General features: G+C 48.6%; 4 protein-coding genes across 8 annotated transcripts in view; all 4 read left to right on the forward strand.

Annotated features, from left to right (window-relative positions):
* Window positions 1-926, forward strand: part of rnf180b (ring finger protein 180b) — a 5,716-nt gene extending 4,790 nt beyond the window's left edge. For 3 of the 4 annotated variants that reach the window (XM_076136962.1, XM_076136963.1, XM_076136961.1), the window contains exon 9: window positions 1-926. This exon is cut by the window's left edge and continues 1,104 nt beyond it. The gene's annotated coding sequence lies outside the window, so the exon portion shown is untranslated. The other variant, XR_012960556.1, reaches the window with a different exon arrangement.
* A 337-nt stretch (window positions 927-1,263) lies between these two features.
* On the forward strand, window positions 1,264-3,626 carry LOC142987968 (regulator of G-protein signaling 7-binding protein B-like). The gene is made up of 6 exons (XM_076136956.1): window positions 1,264-1,710; window positions 2,165-2,337; window positions 2,508-2,638; window positions 2,765-2,903; window positions 2,985-3,055; window positions 3,181-3,626. The coding sequence occupies exons 1-6, from the start codon at window positions 1,585-1,587 to the stop codon at window positions 3,270-3,272; spliced, it is 732 nt and encodes a 243-aa protein (XP_075993071.1). The 5' UTR covers window positions 1,264-1,584; the 3' UTR covers window positions 3,273-3,626.
* A 1,595-nt stretch (window positions 3,627-5,221) lies between these two features.
* Window positions 5,222-11,815, forward strand: c6.2 (complement component 6, duplicate 2). Its single transcript, XM_076136950.1, has 18 exons — window positions 5,222-5,401; window positions 5,685-5,841; window positions 6,080-6,236; window positions 6,461-6,605; window positions 6,825-6,966; window positions 7,042-7,180; window positions 7,607-7,810; window positions 7,992-8,235; window positions 8,347-8,469; window positions 8,887-9,053; window positions 9,185-9,410; window positions 9,529-9,697; window positions 9,801-9,912; window positions 10,014-10,146; window positions 10,366-10,560; window positions 10,664-10,751; window positions 10,970-11,214; window positions 11,485-11,815. Exons 2-18 carry the CDS (start codon window positions 5,693-5,695, stop codon window positions 11,658-11,660), a joined length of 2,814 nt encoding a protein of 937 aa, XP_075993065.1. The 5' UTR covers window positions 5,222-5,401; window positions 5,685-5,692; the 3' UTR covers window positions 11,661-11,815.
* A 95-nt stretch (window positions 11,816-11,910) lies between these two features.
* On the forward strand, window positions 11,911-15,335 carry LOC142987966 (uncharacterized). Of its 2 annotated transcripts, none has more exons than XM_076136953.1 (4): window positions 11,911-12,405; window positions 12,970-13,183; window positions 13,300-13,587; window positions 13,977-15,335. In XM_076136953.1, the coding sequence occupies exons 2-4, from the start codon at window positions 12,994-12,996 to the stop codon at window positions 15,281-15,283; spliced, it is 1,785 nt and encodes a 594-aa protein (XP_075993068.1). In that variant the 5' UTR covers window positions 11,911-12,405; window positions 12,970-12,993; the 3' UTR covers window positions 15,284-15,335. The 2 variants fall into 2 exon arrangements, with proteins under 2 accessions (XP_075993068.1, XP_075993067.1); XM_076136952.1 differs by having other exon boundaries at window positions 13,007-13,183.
* Window positions 15,336-15,759: the final 424 nt, after the last annotated feature.

A 15,759-nucleotide genomic window follows, 5' to 3' on the forward strand; every position in this document is an offset into this window, starting at 1 on the left:
GGAGACTGAACAGTTAATGAATGTATTAATGTGAGGGTCACACCTCAGAATGTAACAGGACGTTCAGGTGTGTGTGTGTGTGTGTGTGTGTGCGCGTGTGTGTGTCTGTGTGAGAAGATTCCCAGCAAGTACAAGTGGTACTTGAGGAACCTGTGTGTGTGTGTGTGTGTGTGTGTGTGTGTGTGTGTATTGATTGACACACACATATTTACATGTATGCATGTAAAACAAAGCTAAACAACCCAAGATACAACAACATGATGTATGGGTTTGGATTTGATTGATTGATTGATTGAACAGGGAGCCGTGTCTCTCTGACTCTAGTGCCTCATCCTCTGCAAACCATGAGGACAGATGTTGTTGTTGTACTTCTGTTCAATCATGCAGACGTTGTGACTGTGGTTCAGGTCAAAGGAGTGTGTGTGTGTGTGTGTGTGTGTGTGTGTGTGTGTGTGTGTGTGTGTGTGTGTGTTCTGAACATGTTTACAGTTGTGAAAGCTTGAGACGGTCACATGTCTGTCTCTGTACTAACAGGTTGATACGGGTGCTTTAGTTTGATTCTATGTTACTAAACTCTTTCCGTGTTGAAATGTGTCATAAGGCTTTATAACATGTTTATAACACGTGACTTTACTGCAGGAGGGTTTGATCTTTTACTTTACATCCTTTGTTAAATGAATCAGTGTGTTATTATTAATCAACCAAATAAGAAGTCTGTTTTTCTGGACCGCAGTGTCGCACGTTGAAACACTTTAGAGCTCTGACCTCTGACCTTCACTTTAGAGCTGAGTCGTGACCTCTGACCCCTCAGCTCACCGGGCGGAGGTTGCCGGTTCAAAGACGGCCCCACGGACAAATCATTGTTATTGATTCATTGTGATTTTGTGTGTTTTGCTTCTTGTTGTGACATTAAAGTCCCAGAGAGGAAACACGACCTCATCCTGTCTGCTGCCTTCTTCTTCTTCTTCTTCTTCTGCCACTCAGCACCTCGTCTAATACATGGCTTTGATCAGGAGAGGGTTCAGTCAGAGGAGAGCAGACCTGCAGCTCCGTTTGCCGCTCTGCCTCTCTGTGAAGCTCTATCTCTGCCTAAGGAGAGCTTGAGGCTCTGTGGATGCTCTACAGAGCTGCTCTGCCCCCCTGCCTGTCCCTTCCTCTTGCTCAGTGCCACAGCGCCCCTCAGTGGACAGACTGGGTCATGGGTTTGAAGCCCACTTCAGTTCAGAACGATTTATTTATTTCACAACATTTCCTTACATAAAAGACTCGATTGTGTGGATTTTGCTTTGAAACCGAGAAGAGAAGGAGGAGGAGAAGAAGGCTTGTTTTCCTGTTGACTCCCCCCTCCCCGCTCCTCCCCGCTCCCTCGGCCTTCAGGAGGACGGGCTGAAGGTGACTCTCCTCTCCGCTGGGATGCAGAGGGAGCTGCGCGGGTCCGGCCCGGCCCGCTACTCGGTCAGCAGCCCAGCAGCCTGCGGGAGCTCCACACACTAACTCCCCTCCGTGCGCCCCCGCGTCGTCTCGGCGATCTTTCCCCCCGCAGAGGACGGACCGGAGGCGGGTCTCTCTCCTCGGCGTGTATGCATGTGTTCCGCACCGTACGGCCGGAAGAAGCGCCCCAGGTCCGCGGGGAGCGCGGCGCTCAGAGCGGAGCCCGCGGAGCCGGAGCGGCGGGACAGCGCGGAGGAGGCCGTGGACGACAGCCGGATGGTGAGAGCCGCAGCGCCGCGTTCAGATGCTGCAGTGTCGGGATGAAACATGGATGAGCTGAAGCGTTAAAGCCTCCCAGCTCACCCACACAGGGGCGGACTTAGGGGTTTGGGGGCCTTGGTGGAGGCATGTAAACACTTTGATATAATTTAAGTGGAAATGTAAGGAGTTCAGGTCATTCGATTCCCCAGGAGATCAGTGAGGTGTTCCTCTGTCAGTGTGTAGATGTTCTTCTTCTCCTCAGGTCTGCAGGTCTCTAATGGACCTGTATGGATCCATGTTACTGTTTCTTCTAGAATTCATAGAAGTTCTGCACAGTGAACATGTTAGTCTGTAACTAAGCTCCTGTCACCATGTAGAGGAGCTTTAGAGGCTCTGACCCGTGCTCATGGATCCATCAGGGTCCATCAGAGAGCTGCAGACCTGATTGATGTTGGTGCTGTGTTGTCCTCAGACGGTTCAGGAGCTGAACACGTTGGTGGCGCTGTACAGGGAGCAGGTCATCTCTGTGGGAGAGATCTCAGCTGACTGTCCTTCTCTCCGCGCTCACATGCATCACACACGGACCAAAGGATGCTCTATGGCCAGAGCCGCTCACCACGACCTCGCCGTCATCGCCGTGTCAGGGTGAGAACACAAACATCAGCTGATCCTTCAACCAGAGGGCAAACCTGCATAGCACAGGAAGTTAGGACGATCATTTATTATACTGAAGATCTGTCTGTCTCTCTCTCTCTCCCTCTCTCTCTCTCTCCCTCTCCCTCTCTCTCCCCCTCTCTCTCTCCCCCTCTCTCTAGTCTTGAGGATGGAGAGATCCAGCCTGAGGTGTGCAGGCTCTTCATCCAGTTGCAGTGTTGTCTGGAGATGTTTGTCACTGAGATGCTGAAGTCCATCTGCCTGCTCGGTGTCCTGCAGCTTCACCACAAAAGTACCAAGAACTCATCAACCTACTGATCAAGTCGATTGGCGAGTCACAGAATTTAAAGGAAAGAAGGAAGATCCACAGAGTAATTGTGTGTGTGTGTGTGTGTGTGTGTGTGTGTGTGTGTGTCAGGAACAGACTTGGAGCCCAAGGTGGACTTCAGGGTGGATGACGGTTCAGACGTTCCCATCCTGGAGGAACGCTCCTCCTCCCCCATGGAGTTCCCTCAGGAGCTGCGGATGGTGGGAGCAGATATGGAGAACATAGAGAGGTAGAGCAGCTGGTCTTCTCTTCATCACAACATCACACACACAGCACCAGACGCTGAGACAGGGCTGCTTTGTCTTCACAGAGATATGAGAGAAATGAGAAACCTGCTCAGCAAACTCAGGGAGGCCATGCCTTTACCACTGAAGAACCAAGGTAGGGACCAGGAGACGAGCTCCACATGAGTACAATACACCAAGACAAGGGTCCAGACCCAAATGAGCTTCAGCCCTGTGTGTCTCTCTCTCTCTCTCTCTCTCATCCCTCCCTCCGGACCCCAGATGACAGCAGCTTACTGAACCTGACGCCTCAGCCCCTGGTGGCCCAGAGGAAGAGACGCTTCCCTGGACTCTGCTGCATGGTCTCAGGCTGAGGGGTCCTTCAGGCAGCAGCCAGGGCAGCACCACAGTCCAACACTGAACAACAACACAGCACATGTATTTGTGTTCATATTATTGTTATGATTCTATAGTAGAACACAGACTAACTAGAATACTTATTATGAGGTCGTTTTACCTCCTGATCTCTGAGGGAACGGTCACGACTCCTCTTGTACATATTCAGGCTATGCACACACTCTCTTGTCTGTCTGTGTCTCTGTTGGACCCCCATGTGTCTCTGTTGGACCCCACGTGTCTCTGTTGGACCTCCATGTGTCTCTGTTAGACCCCCATGTGTCTCTGTTGGACCCCCACGCGTCTGTTGGACCCCCATGCGTCTCTGTTGGACCCCCACGTGTCTGTTGGACCCCCACGTGTCTCTGTTGGACCTCCACGTGTCTCTGTTGGACCTCCACGTGTCTCTGTTGGACCCCCATGTGTCTCTGTCTCACTGCTTCATGTACTTGGTGCCACCTGGACTGTGTGCTGCCCTCTAGCCTTCATGTCTGTGTGATGAGGAGGAGGAGGCACATTTAGCTCCTTCACGTAGAAAAGTAGAACCCTAGATCCTCCTGTTTTGATTCTTGGTGTATAAACTCAAACACAGATGAGCTCAGTCTCTCCTCACTCCTCTCTCCTTTAGTGGCATGATTGTTTTTGAGGCTTGTGGACATTCAAGGTCTCCAGAATCTGAATGATCTCTTCTTCTTCTTCTTCTGTCATTTTTAGCCCCACTCTTAGTCAGACTGTCAGTAGCTGAACTCTCAGTATGTTGTTTGTTCTTTCCCCTCATATCTCCAGCAGCTTAGGGGCAAATGTGCAGATCTCTTAGCTTCTGTGTCTCATTGTATCCTATATAATGTTCTGTTGTAGGTGTAACGCACATTACAGCCACTAAGGGGCGCTGGAGCGTTCTGCTCCTCTTAGCAGGGCATCACTCAAATAACAACAACAAACCAACTGATCGAGAAACTCAACTCCAGTTTAAACTAATGAAGCTTCTTATTCAAACTGTTTTGGTAGAAGTTTGTCTCTATCTCCTCCAGAGCATTCTTGATGTTCTACTTGATTTAGGAAAAATATTGAAAATCAGATCTTAATGTTTACAAAAAATGGTCAAAAACTCTAAAAAGATAATTGTTTTCTGAAACTCTTTATAAAATTTCCCCTGAAAATGTTTTCAGTTCATTTAGTCAAAATAATCTGGAGCTGAATTAACTGTTACCATGGAGACGTAACACAGCTGATGTCACTCTGCTGTATAGGATTTTTTTTTTTTTTAATGCAAATAAAGTTTTCTATCAATCTAAAGGACGTTGAACCTCAGCACAGTTTGTGTGTTTTTGTGTGAACTCGTGGTGTGAAAGTGAACGTGAAGGTTTCCTGTTTCCTGTTTCCTGTTCTCATGAGAGCCTTGGGATTTTCCAGGACTGGAATCATCTTGGAAAAAAGATGAGATAAAGACAAAAGTTCAGGAGAAGCCACAGACATCTTCATCTCTCATCCAACCATGAAGAAACCGTTCTCTGTGTTGTTCTGCTACATTGAAGCATCATCAAGGACAAGGACAAGGTCTCCATGGAAACAAGCAGGCCTCACCCACAGCCAGGGTTCAGGTATGGAGGTACAAGTATCCAACCAACAGCTATGTGGCTTTGAGTTTCCACACCGACGCTGAGCTGTAGCAGCTGGACCGAGGCTGACTCCCTCCTGTCGCCATGGAGACGTTTGGGCTGTAATCGGCTGCTGCAGTGGTTTGGCTCATGATGAATGTGACCTGAGGATGAAGCTGACGTGACCTTTGACCCTCAGTGTCTCTGCTCTGTGCCAAACACGAAACATCTGCTCAGATTCTTCTGTGCCGGGAAACTCCAGAGCTTCTGCTTCCCGTAAGAAGAGTTCAGCCTCTTACACAACAACGCTCTGGGCTGGGACTTCTGATCGTTTTTTACTTTCAGATTTATTTTTTGGCGAGGACGTTGAGTCCCAGCAGCACTTTGCTCACTCTGAGAGATGACTTAAGGAGGAGAAATCCTCTCAGACACAAACCTGCAGACGAGCTGCTGAGACACCAGGACCTTCATCCCAGAGGAGACGAGGAGACGAGGGACAAGCAGACAAGGTGAGTGGGAGTCTTTGGTCCCTTCAATCAGTTTGTGTTGGTGTGAAGAACATGTGTAGTTACTCTGCCAGATCAAACACCCAGAGTAGAGTCAGACTAACAGTGACTCAGTGTGGAGATGTTTGGATCCCAACCTGAACGTCGTCTGCTCAGAGACTTCATGATGCAAACCTTCAGTCTTGCATGATTACTTATTCTTCTGCTGTTTTAGTTTTAGAATGTAAAGTTTCTCTCCTGGCTGAAGTGAGCAGACGTCCTGTTTCTCTCCCGGTCTTACTTTAAGCTCCGCCCATGGCTCCGTCCAGCCGTTCCCCCCTGCTGCTCCTGCACCTCCTGGCCTGCGTCCCGGCGGCTCTGGCTTGTTTCTGTGATCGGTACCCCTGGAGCTCCTGGTCCTCCTGCTCCAGTACCTGCAACTACGGCACACAGCAGAGACTCAGGTACAGAGACCGGACCAGACCAGACCAGACCACTGTGCTCAGTGGTAGAGTAGAGGATGTTGTCTGTCTGTCCGTCTGTCCGTCTGAAACTTGGTTGCCAGTCAAGTCATGATCTAAGACCTCATTGAGTTGTGGTTCCGGTGGGCCCTTTAATGTTTTGGTCTATTACATTACATAGATATATATTCCCGTGGTCATTTAGGCCACGCCCACCCATCTTTATTGCGTTTGGTTTCAGGAGTTTTACTAAGGATGATTATTACTGGAAGAGCAGCTGTGCCCAGCTGTGCCCCGGAACAGACAGACGAGCCTGCAACCAGCAGGCCTGCCCCATCAACTGCCTGCTCACAGAGTTTGGACCCTGGTCCGAGTGCTCGCCATGCGCCGGGAAGCAGGTCAGCACACACACACGCACACACACACACACACACACACACGCACACACACAGACACACGGACACGCACGCTTTTAGGCACAACTCGGAGACAAGACACTGGCTTCGGTGTTTCTATTCCATCTTACAATCCTGCCCCGTGTGTGTGTGTGTGTGTGTGTTGTGTTGTGTTGTGTTGTGTTGTGTTGTGTTGTGTTGTGTCGTGTCGTGTCCTGTTGCTGTAGTTGAGGACCCGGTCCGTCTCCAGGCCGTCCCAGTTTGGAGGCTCAGCCTGCAGCGTGGAGCTGACGGAGCAGAGGCCATGCCACGCCTCCACACGGTGCCAGCTTGTGGCCGTCAACTGCAAACATGACTTCCAGTGTGATAACGGTACAAAGACACACAACACAACACAACACACACACACACGTCTGGATCATGTCATTGATTCATTAATTCAGCACTTTGTGAAGAATAGTCCACGCCCACTCAATCAGCCAATCACAGCAAAACAGCTCAATGTTGTGTCCGCCTCTCCCACTCACACACACACACACACACACACACACACACACACACACACACTCTTGCCGTTGTGTTCTGCTGCAGGCCGCTGCATCAACTCCACCCTGACGTGCAACAGGCAGAACGACTGTGGCGACAACTCTGACGAGAGAGACTGTGGAGACCTGAAGATCGTCTGTCCGGCCGAGAAGAGGGTCGCCCCCGGGGCCGACCTGGTGGGGAACGGGTAAGGCGGAGACAGAGGTCAGAGGTCACCCTGGGTTCCATGAAGCTAAATGATGTTTCTCTGGTCTCTGTGCAGCTTTGATGTGTTGGCGGAGGAGGCCAGGGGCGCCGTGCTGGACAACATGTTCATGGGAGGAAGCTGCACCATCAGGAGGCCGGCCAGCACGCTGCTCTACCACCGGGTCCCTCACAACTTTGAGACCTTTGACATCAAGGCATGAGCACCTGAACGCATCACAGTCACAGGAAGTCACACAGACATACAGATCATAAAGAAAAGGACATGTCATTGAATGGTTTCCCTCCTTATACACTGTAGTTCAGTTCTTTGACCCATAGGAGTCAGAAGCCTCAGAAATAATATAACATTTCATTTGAATTCAACATTTCCTGCTCTCACAGCATGTAGTTTCTGTTTTGTGTCACAAGGGGGCAGCAAACCTCAGAAATGAGACAGAAGTCCATCTATGAAACCTTTCCTTCTGGTTTGAGCTTCATCTTGTTCTACGATCGACTTCCTTCTCTTTTTACTCGCATGCAGCCGGCCCGAGTTTGAGATATTAGTTATTGATTATCTCTTCAAATCGATTCACCTTTCTGGTTGTGCCCGGTTCACTAATCGGACTCTGATCCTCGTCCAGGCCGGAGTTCCAGCAGACTTCAGCATCAACCCTCGGCCGCTGCAGAGCGAGCCCGTCAGCCTGCAGACGTCCAGATCCTCCTCTGACGGTCACAGTGAAGCATCTGGAGTTGGTTTCCTCTTCTACCCCGTATTCTTCTTGCATTACAGTGGAAAAACACATTTCGGTTCTTCCAGTGACGCGCTTGAGGCCTCGAAGGCGAAGGTGAGGACCAGAAGCTTCTTCTCTGCTTTGATTGTTGAGTTTGCTCAGATTGTTTTGATCTCTTTGTCATTTATCTTAATCTGTTTTTTAAATCTTTAAAATGTCTGAAAATACAACTCCTAAAGTCGACCAACAGCCTGAACGCGTTGCTGCGTTTCATTTCCTGTTTGTTTCTTTAAAGGACTCCAAGTTCTTCCGGGTGCACCAGGTTCTGCCAGTGTCCATGTTTAAGGTGAAGGATCCAGCAGACCTGGTCCTGTCTGTTCCCTTCCTCCAGTTCCTCCACGCTCTGCCTCTGGACTACAACTACGCCCTCTACAGGGACATCTTCCAGCGCTTTGGGACTCACTACTACAGCTCAGGGATGCTGGGAGGAAACTACGACCTGCTGTACCAGTACAGCCGGGAGGAGCTGAAGAGCAAAGGTACTGCAGCGCCACCTGCTGGCTGAGATCTAGTCAGTTTGGTGTGTGTGAGTGTGTGTGTGTGTGTGTGTGTGTGTGTGTCACGAGCTATGCTGCTGGTTTTGTCTCCAGGTGTGACGGACGAGCACGTCAAAGGCTGCCTGAGCTCAGTCACGGCCTTCACCGTCATCCTCTACACAGAGTACCGCAACACCCACAGATGCTCCGACGACAGGATGACTGAGAACTACCAAGGTCCAGAGGCCTCACACACAACAGAGGCCTCACACACACACAACAGAGGCCTCACACACAAACACAACCTCACATTCAGTCAAACTTGAATTTCCCGCCTGGTTCTCCTCTTCATGATCTGTTGTGTTCCATTCATTCTAACTGGGAGCTTCAGAGGTCAGACCAGTAGGTGGCGCTGGTTCAGTGTAACTGGTCCTTAAGTTTGCAGCCTGAAGCTTCATCACATGAGCACAAGAACGTTTGTCTTTGTGAATTCTGCTGAGACATTTTGGAAAGAAATTCATTTTGTTCTCAAGAAAAAGGTCGAGTCAGACTTTTCTAGTTTTCTCAGCTTGAGGAAGAAAGTGAAGAACTTTCTTGCAGCAATGTTTTAGTTTAGATTGATTGACTGACTGGTTGATCTCTTCTCTCCTGCAGGTTCGTACATCCAGGCAGCAGAGAAGTCTTTCTCTCTGGTGAAAGGCGGTCGAGCTCGTGAAGCAGCGGCGCTGGCGTGGGCGAGAGGAGGTACGCCTCCAGACAGCAGCACCTACAAGAACTGGGCTAAGTCTGTGATCGAGAACCCTGCAGTGGTGGAGTACAAGGTCAGTGTGTGTGTGTGTGTGAGCAGGATCCCTAAACCACAGGCCAGAGACCTGGAAATGCCAGGGGAGCTGAAAATCCGTATTCCAGGCCCGGGACCGTTCATCGCTGTTCATGTGAATTGTTTCTGCAGCTGCTGCCGATCATCGACTTGGTCCGGCGAATCCCCTGTGCGGTCACCAAGAGGCGGCACCTGCGTAAAGCCCTGCTTCAGTACCTGGAGGAGTTCGACACCTGTAAGTGCGCTCCGTGTCCCAACAGCGGACGGCCCATCCTGTCCGGCACCGAGTGCAAGTGCATCTGCCAGACCGGCACCTTCGGCACCAACTGTGAGAAACGAGCTCCGGACTTCACCTCAGGTACCGGGGGGGCACGCTTAGGAACCTGCGGGTCCAATCTGAGCCAAAGGTTTCCACAGCATAACAGAACCCGCGGCCAGACGCTCACTGGACCGTCTCTGGGTTTGTGCTTCCACAGAGGCGGTGGACGGATACTGGAGCTGCTGGGGGCCGTGGAGTCACTGCAGTGCGTCCATGAAGAGACATCGCACCAGGCGTTGCAACAACCCCACCCCCCTGCGAGGAGGCGCGGCCTGCACCAGGCCCGCCAGACAGGAAGAGCCGTGTCACATCTCCATCTTCCAGAAGTAGATTCCCTCACATTCTCTTTAGCATCATGACAGTCCGGTGTTTGATGCTCCGGTTCTGATCCGCTTCTGTTTTCACACATTTCCTTGTTTGCTTGTCCAGAGTGGAGACGTGTGACAATGACGACGACTTCACAGTGGGCTGGAGGGAGGAGCTTCCTCCTGGCGTGCAGGGCTGCCCGAGGCCCAAGCCGCCTGCTAACAGCCTGCTGAGGGTTAATAAGAACATCTGAGTCACAAAGGCTTCTAGTGACTGAACCCATCCTGTTTCTCCATCGGTCTAACGTGTTTTTCTTCATTGGTGTGATTGTGACAGAAAGCTAAGCAGTATTATTCCTTTGGTGAGGATGAGGAGTTTGAGTGCTTCACTGGTTCTGAGCTGGAAGGTTTCCAGTACATCAACTGTCTCCCTGACGGCTCCTGGAGCGAAGCCAGAGGAAGCTGCATCAGTGAGACCAGCTCATCTACACGCTCACTCTAATGTCTGACCTCTGACCTCTGTGTGCTCCTCTGTCAGTGTGTAGATGTTGTTCTTCTCTTCAGGTCTGTAGGTCTCTAATGGACCCTGATGGATCCACACACTGACAGAGGAACACACAGTGAGTGAGTTTGGATGACATCTTTCCCATAAAGCTCTTTAATGTCAGTATGTCTTGTTGTTGTTTAAGGGAGCGTTTGTCTTCCTCCTGATGTACCTGATGGGTTGAGTTTAACCCCAAACAAAGCGGAGTTCAGAGTGGGAGAATCGGTGAGTTTGAGCTGTGATGAAGTCGGTCTGCAGCCGTCTTCTCCTGGCTCCTACACCTGCAGCTCCGGTTTGACCTGGGAGCCTAAAGTCCCTGCAGACCTGCGCTGCACCGCCGGTACCTGGAAACACTGTTTTTTTTTCTCGTTTTTTTTAATGCAAATGAGCGTGTGTGTGTTTGTGTGTGTGTTCATACCATACGATGTGTGTCCTGTGTTTAGACGAGCCGTTTGTTCCTGGAGGTGGATGTGGACCAGGACAGCAGCTTCAGGGTTCTGAGTGTGTGTGCGTCCAGCGGGAGAGCTGCCTGTGAGGTCACACACTGTAAACACACTGAGGACATGAAGGAATTAAAATCAATAAGTTAAGATGGTCTGCGTCCTCGTGATGCGAGATCATAAACTGTGAGAAAGCTGGAATGCTGAGATGCTGTTATAAAGTTTATCATTTCATTTTAAAGCTTTATGGCTGCTCTATAAGTGAAACCAAACATATGCAAATGTTTTGTTTCTTCTGATCTTCTGCAGTTTGCATTCTGAGAGTCTGTGCGTCCTGAACGTGGGTGTCGACACAGCTGTGTCCATGTCCCTCTGCTCCTTCCACGCCGGTCGTTGCCACGGTGACCCGCTCTTCTTCATCAGCGAGAATCTGTGCGTGGAGGTCGACGCAGCCAAACTGGACTGGGCTAAGTTTAGAGCTAAAATGGCGGCAGAGAGCTCCGTTCAGACGCCCTGTGGTCTGGACACCTGCTATGGATGGGAGACCTGTTCAGGTGAGAGACCGAACGGAAGCCTCTTTGTTTGAGAACCACGTTCAGTATGTTTACCTTAAATCTCTCGACTCCAGCTGAGGCGAATCTCAGCACATAATGAGAGTGAAATAAGAGAGAAACTAGAGAGCTGATCAGTTCTGCAGATCTGTAGCAGCAGACAGGATCCTGCCACATGATGCTCTGGAGTAATGGCAGGAAATGATGTCATAACTATCACCATCATCATCGCTCTGCCTCAGTGATCTTCTGCTCTCCTCTGTGTTTCCTCAGCTTCCAAGAAGTGCGCCTGCAAAGCCGCTCGGGACTGCCCCGCCGACGCACAGCCAACGTTCTGCGTGAAGACAACTCGGACCCAGAGGACGCGGACCATGAGCCTTTGCTCTCTGGCTGCGCTCAGTTGTTCTGCCTATGAGCTGGAGATTCTGGGTGAAGATGCGTGCCAGTAGAGACGCCAAAGCAACGACCAAATCAAACTGTGCAGACATTTAGGACCTTCAGCTGAACTCTTTGTAGACAGGATGTAGATGTATTCTTACTCTGCTCACTTTTCACATTCAAGCCTCCATTCATATTAAAGATGTCAAAATCAAAACTAAACAAATATTTCCTGTGCTATTTTCTCAATCATGACAGATTTCTTCATTCAGACTGGAGGGTGGAAGCATAGAGGGCCGCTTCCCTTCACTTCACTTGTAGTTGGTGCTTGTGATCACTTTTGGTATTTCATTGATTGGTATAACTGAATGATGATTGATTATATTCTGAGCTTGTTGAGGCTCCATGTTTGACAGATTCCATTCAATCACCTTAGTAAAGTAAAGACGATGTTCATTTTACACAAATTGTTAACGCACAAGACGTTTGTGCTGCTTCATGTTTTTTGTATCTGGACATGAGTGTGCGGGGTGTGCGTGTGTGCGTGTGGGGGTGCTTCTCGCGCTCACAGAAGGTGGGAACCATCAGCCTCCGCGTGCGTGGATCATCGGACCGACGGACCGACGGACGCTTCCGCTTCACCGTCGCGTCTCCTGGTTGTTTATTAAAGCGAAGCGAAGCTATTGGCGTTAGCTTAGCTTGCTATCTTGGAAATCCAAAGACAGAACCAGAACCAGAATGTAGCGCAAATCAGATGGAATCCGAACATGGAGGAAACGTTTGCGTCCCACCCAGAAGTTGGTTTACCCGGAGCAGGTTTGTTCGCTTTCATTGTTATTTTATGAACATGTTGATCAAACGCATGAGAAAGTGCAGATCTCGGCTCTGTGCGGCTTCAGGAGAAGACAGAAGAGGAACCAGGATCAGCTGAGTGAGTGAGGAGGAAGAAGCAACCATGAAAAGGTTCTGAGTACAGAGGAGCTGACAAACCAACATGTCTTTGAACGCACCACAACCTGAAAAGGGGCTGAATAATGTCTTCATTTTTATTTTGTATCCGTTGTTCATCTTCATTCATTTATAATCTTTTACAGACAAGAACCACGTGACAGGCAGAGATCTTTAACAGGTTTATAAACAAAACGTGTTTAAATAAGGCAGAATATCTTCAAGTCTTAGAAGTGAATATTCAAATTCTCTTGACTTCCTGTAACTTCAGGTTTCTTGCTGAACCTTTTGTAGGTTTGAAGCATCCAGCTGAGTCTAAGTGGACATAGAGCTCAATGTCAAAGCTTTGAACCAAACAGGAGATGTTTGAAAACAACGACACACAAGGCTGAGTAGACTGTAACCATGGTTTCCTCTGTTGTTGCTCTGCAGAGTTATGGTTGGTTGGCTGTGATTATGGCTTCACCAGAGCCTCCACACATTAAAGAGGAGCAGGAGGAACTCTGGAGCAGGAATGAGTCAGAGCAGCCGGATGCTCTGGAGGAGACCGAGCTTCTACCAAGCAGCTCAACTGACCAGAGTGAAACTGAGGCTGATGGAGAGGAGGACTGTGGAGGACAAGGATCAACCGGGAACTTTGATCCAGGTAGGTTTGTTTCTTTATCAGCGCTGATTGATTAAAGTATCGGCTGAGGCTCAGTGTTCTCCTCTTTGTACCGTTGGAGAAAGCTGTGATAGACTTCTTCTCTTCTCTTCCTGTAGATGTTCAGGAGTTGTGGAGCCCCAGCAGCCGCGAGCAGGAGGAGCCGGAGCCCCTGCACATTAAAGAGGAAGAGGAGGAGCTCTGGGCCTGTCAGGAGGGAGAGCAGCTGGATTCTCTGCAGGACGGCACTAAGTTCACCTTCACTCTCGTCCCTGTGAAGAGTGAAGAGGATGATGAGTCCTCACACCTTCATCAAAGCCAAACTGAGGCTGAGCTTCACTCCAGCAGCTCAACTGAACAGAGTAGCACAGAAGAGGAGGACTGTGGAGGACCAGAACCAGAACCAGGTAGATATGTATTACCAAGACCAGGAGGGAGATTTTTCTGAACTGAATGTTAAAGATATGAAGGAGGAAGGGAAACTCAGTCAGGTGTAAACACAATGAAATCTAATGAAGTCCCTGTTACTGAACTGCAAACAAACTCATGTGGGATCTGTGGATTCTGTTCTGCCCTGAAGTGACCAGTTAGTGTTGTTGATGTTTTTGCACACAGTGTGCATGCGAGGCTGTAGTGCTGTAGGAGCAGCAGCAGTAACATTTATCTGTCATATCCGCTGCCCCAAACCAATGGATCTAATATCAATGATACAAAAGTGAATTGTCATATTTCTCAAATGTCGCTCCTCTACCAGCTTGGTGAAATGTTTTTGTGTTTTGTTTTGTTATTTTTTCAGGCATCCAGCAGCTGTTGGTGCCGCTGGAGTGGAGCCCCAGTCTGGACCAGGAGGAGCCAGAGCCCCCACACATAAAAGAGGAACAGGAGGAACTCTGGATCAGTCAGGAGAGAGAGCAGCAGCAGGAGGAGGATGATGTCACTAAGTTCCCTTTCACTCTTAAGACTGAAGATTGTGAAGGTTCACTGTTACAGATTCTTCAAAACCAAACAGATGAGAACGTGGAAGCAGAGTCTCTATCCAGCAGCTCAGTTGAACAGATAAAAGGAGATGCTGATGGAAAGGAAGTTGAAGGACAAGACTCAGCCTGGACATTAGATCCAGATCGTCATTTACAGCCAATTAGTGATGAGGATTCAGACTGTTCTAAGACTGAGACTGACTACAGCGATGATGACTGGAAGAGGAGCAGGGAACCTCAATCAGATTTCAATAAGGAAGTAAACCGTATTAGGTTTAATACTGATCAGAAGTCATTTAGCTGTTCTGTTTGTGGTGTCACGTTTAAATACAAGGGAAATCTGGAGAAACATATGAATACCCACACTGAAGAGCAACCATTTAGTTGTGTAGTGTGTGGTAAAGTCTTGAGTAAACATAGTGATCTGGCAAAACACATGAGAATTCACACAGGAGAGAAGCCGTTTAGCTGCTCAATTTGTGGTAAAAACTTTATAAGAAATGGACATCTGAAGGAACACGTGAAGATCCACACCGGAGAGAAACCATTTAGTTGCTCTGTTTGTGGTAAAAACTTCATTCAAGGTTCACATCTGAAGGAACACATGAGGATCCACACGGGAGAGAAACCATTTAGTTGCTCAGTGTGCGGTAATAAATTTAATCAATCTGCAACTTTGAAGGTCCACATGGGAATCCACACAGGAGAGAAACCGTTTAGTTGCTCGTTTTGCGGTAAAACTTTCACACTAAGTGCACCTCTTAATAAACACATGAGAATCCACACAGGGGAGAAACAGTTCAGTTGCTCAGATTGTGGCAGAAATTTTACCACAAATGGGAATCTGAAGAAACACATGAGAATTCACACAGGAGAGAAACCATTTAGCTGCTCAATTTGTGGTAATAAATTTAATAAATCTGGAACTCTGAAAGTCCACATGAGGATCCACACTGGAGAGAAGCAATTTAGTTGTTCAGTTTGTGGAAGTAAATTTAATCAATCTGGAAATCTGAAGGTACACATGAGGATCCACACTGGGGAGAAACTGTTTAATTGTTCAGAATGTGGGAAAAGCTACACTCAAAAACATAATTTGAAAAATCACATGTCAATCCACACATAGCAGAAAACAACAAACCTCTGTAGCCGAGCTGAGCGTTGATGCACAATAGGAGGAGGTCTGTTAAAACAATAATAACATGGAACTCCAGGAGAGCAGAGAGAGTAAACAGTACAATGTGAAGTATGCATAAGTGGCATTAAGATTTTGCCAGGATCTGTGAAGTTGAAACTAATATATAAAAGGTCTCCATTAAGTTCCAGTCTGTTAGGTTGAGCTGTGTGCACAAAAACACGTATTCCATGAATGTGCTAGTAGTCTGTCATGAAACACAGAATCACAAAGTCTTTTTATGTCCTAAAGAGGAAAGAGGAGCTCAGTCGAGCTCAGTCGTTCTTCTGTTCTGCATGGATCTGAGTCATAAACACCCACATTTGTTTTTCAGCAGCTTAAGTTGAGTTGCATCCCTATAAACTGTTTTGTTACGTTGACATTTTTCTCTTCGTTTTTGTGTCTTCGTTGATTAGTATTACTGAATG

This window comes from Genypterus blacodes, unplaced genomic scaffold (assembly GCF_046128005.1).
Source record: "Genypterus blacodes isolate CSIRO-AG114 ecotype Tasmania unplaced genomic scaffold, CSIRO-AGI_Gbla_v1 ptg000287l_1, whole genome shotgun sequence".
Lineage (NCBI taxonomy): Eukaryota > Metazoa > Chordata > Actinopteri > Ophidiiformes > Ophidiidae > Genypterus > Genypterus blacodes.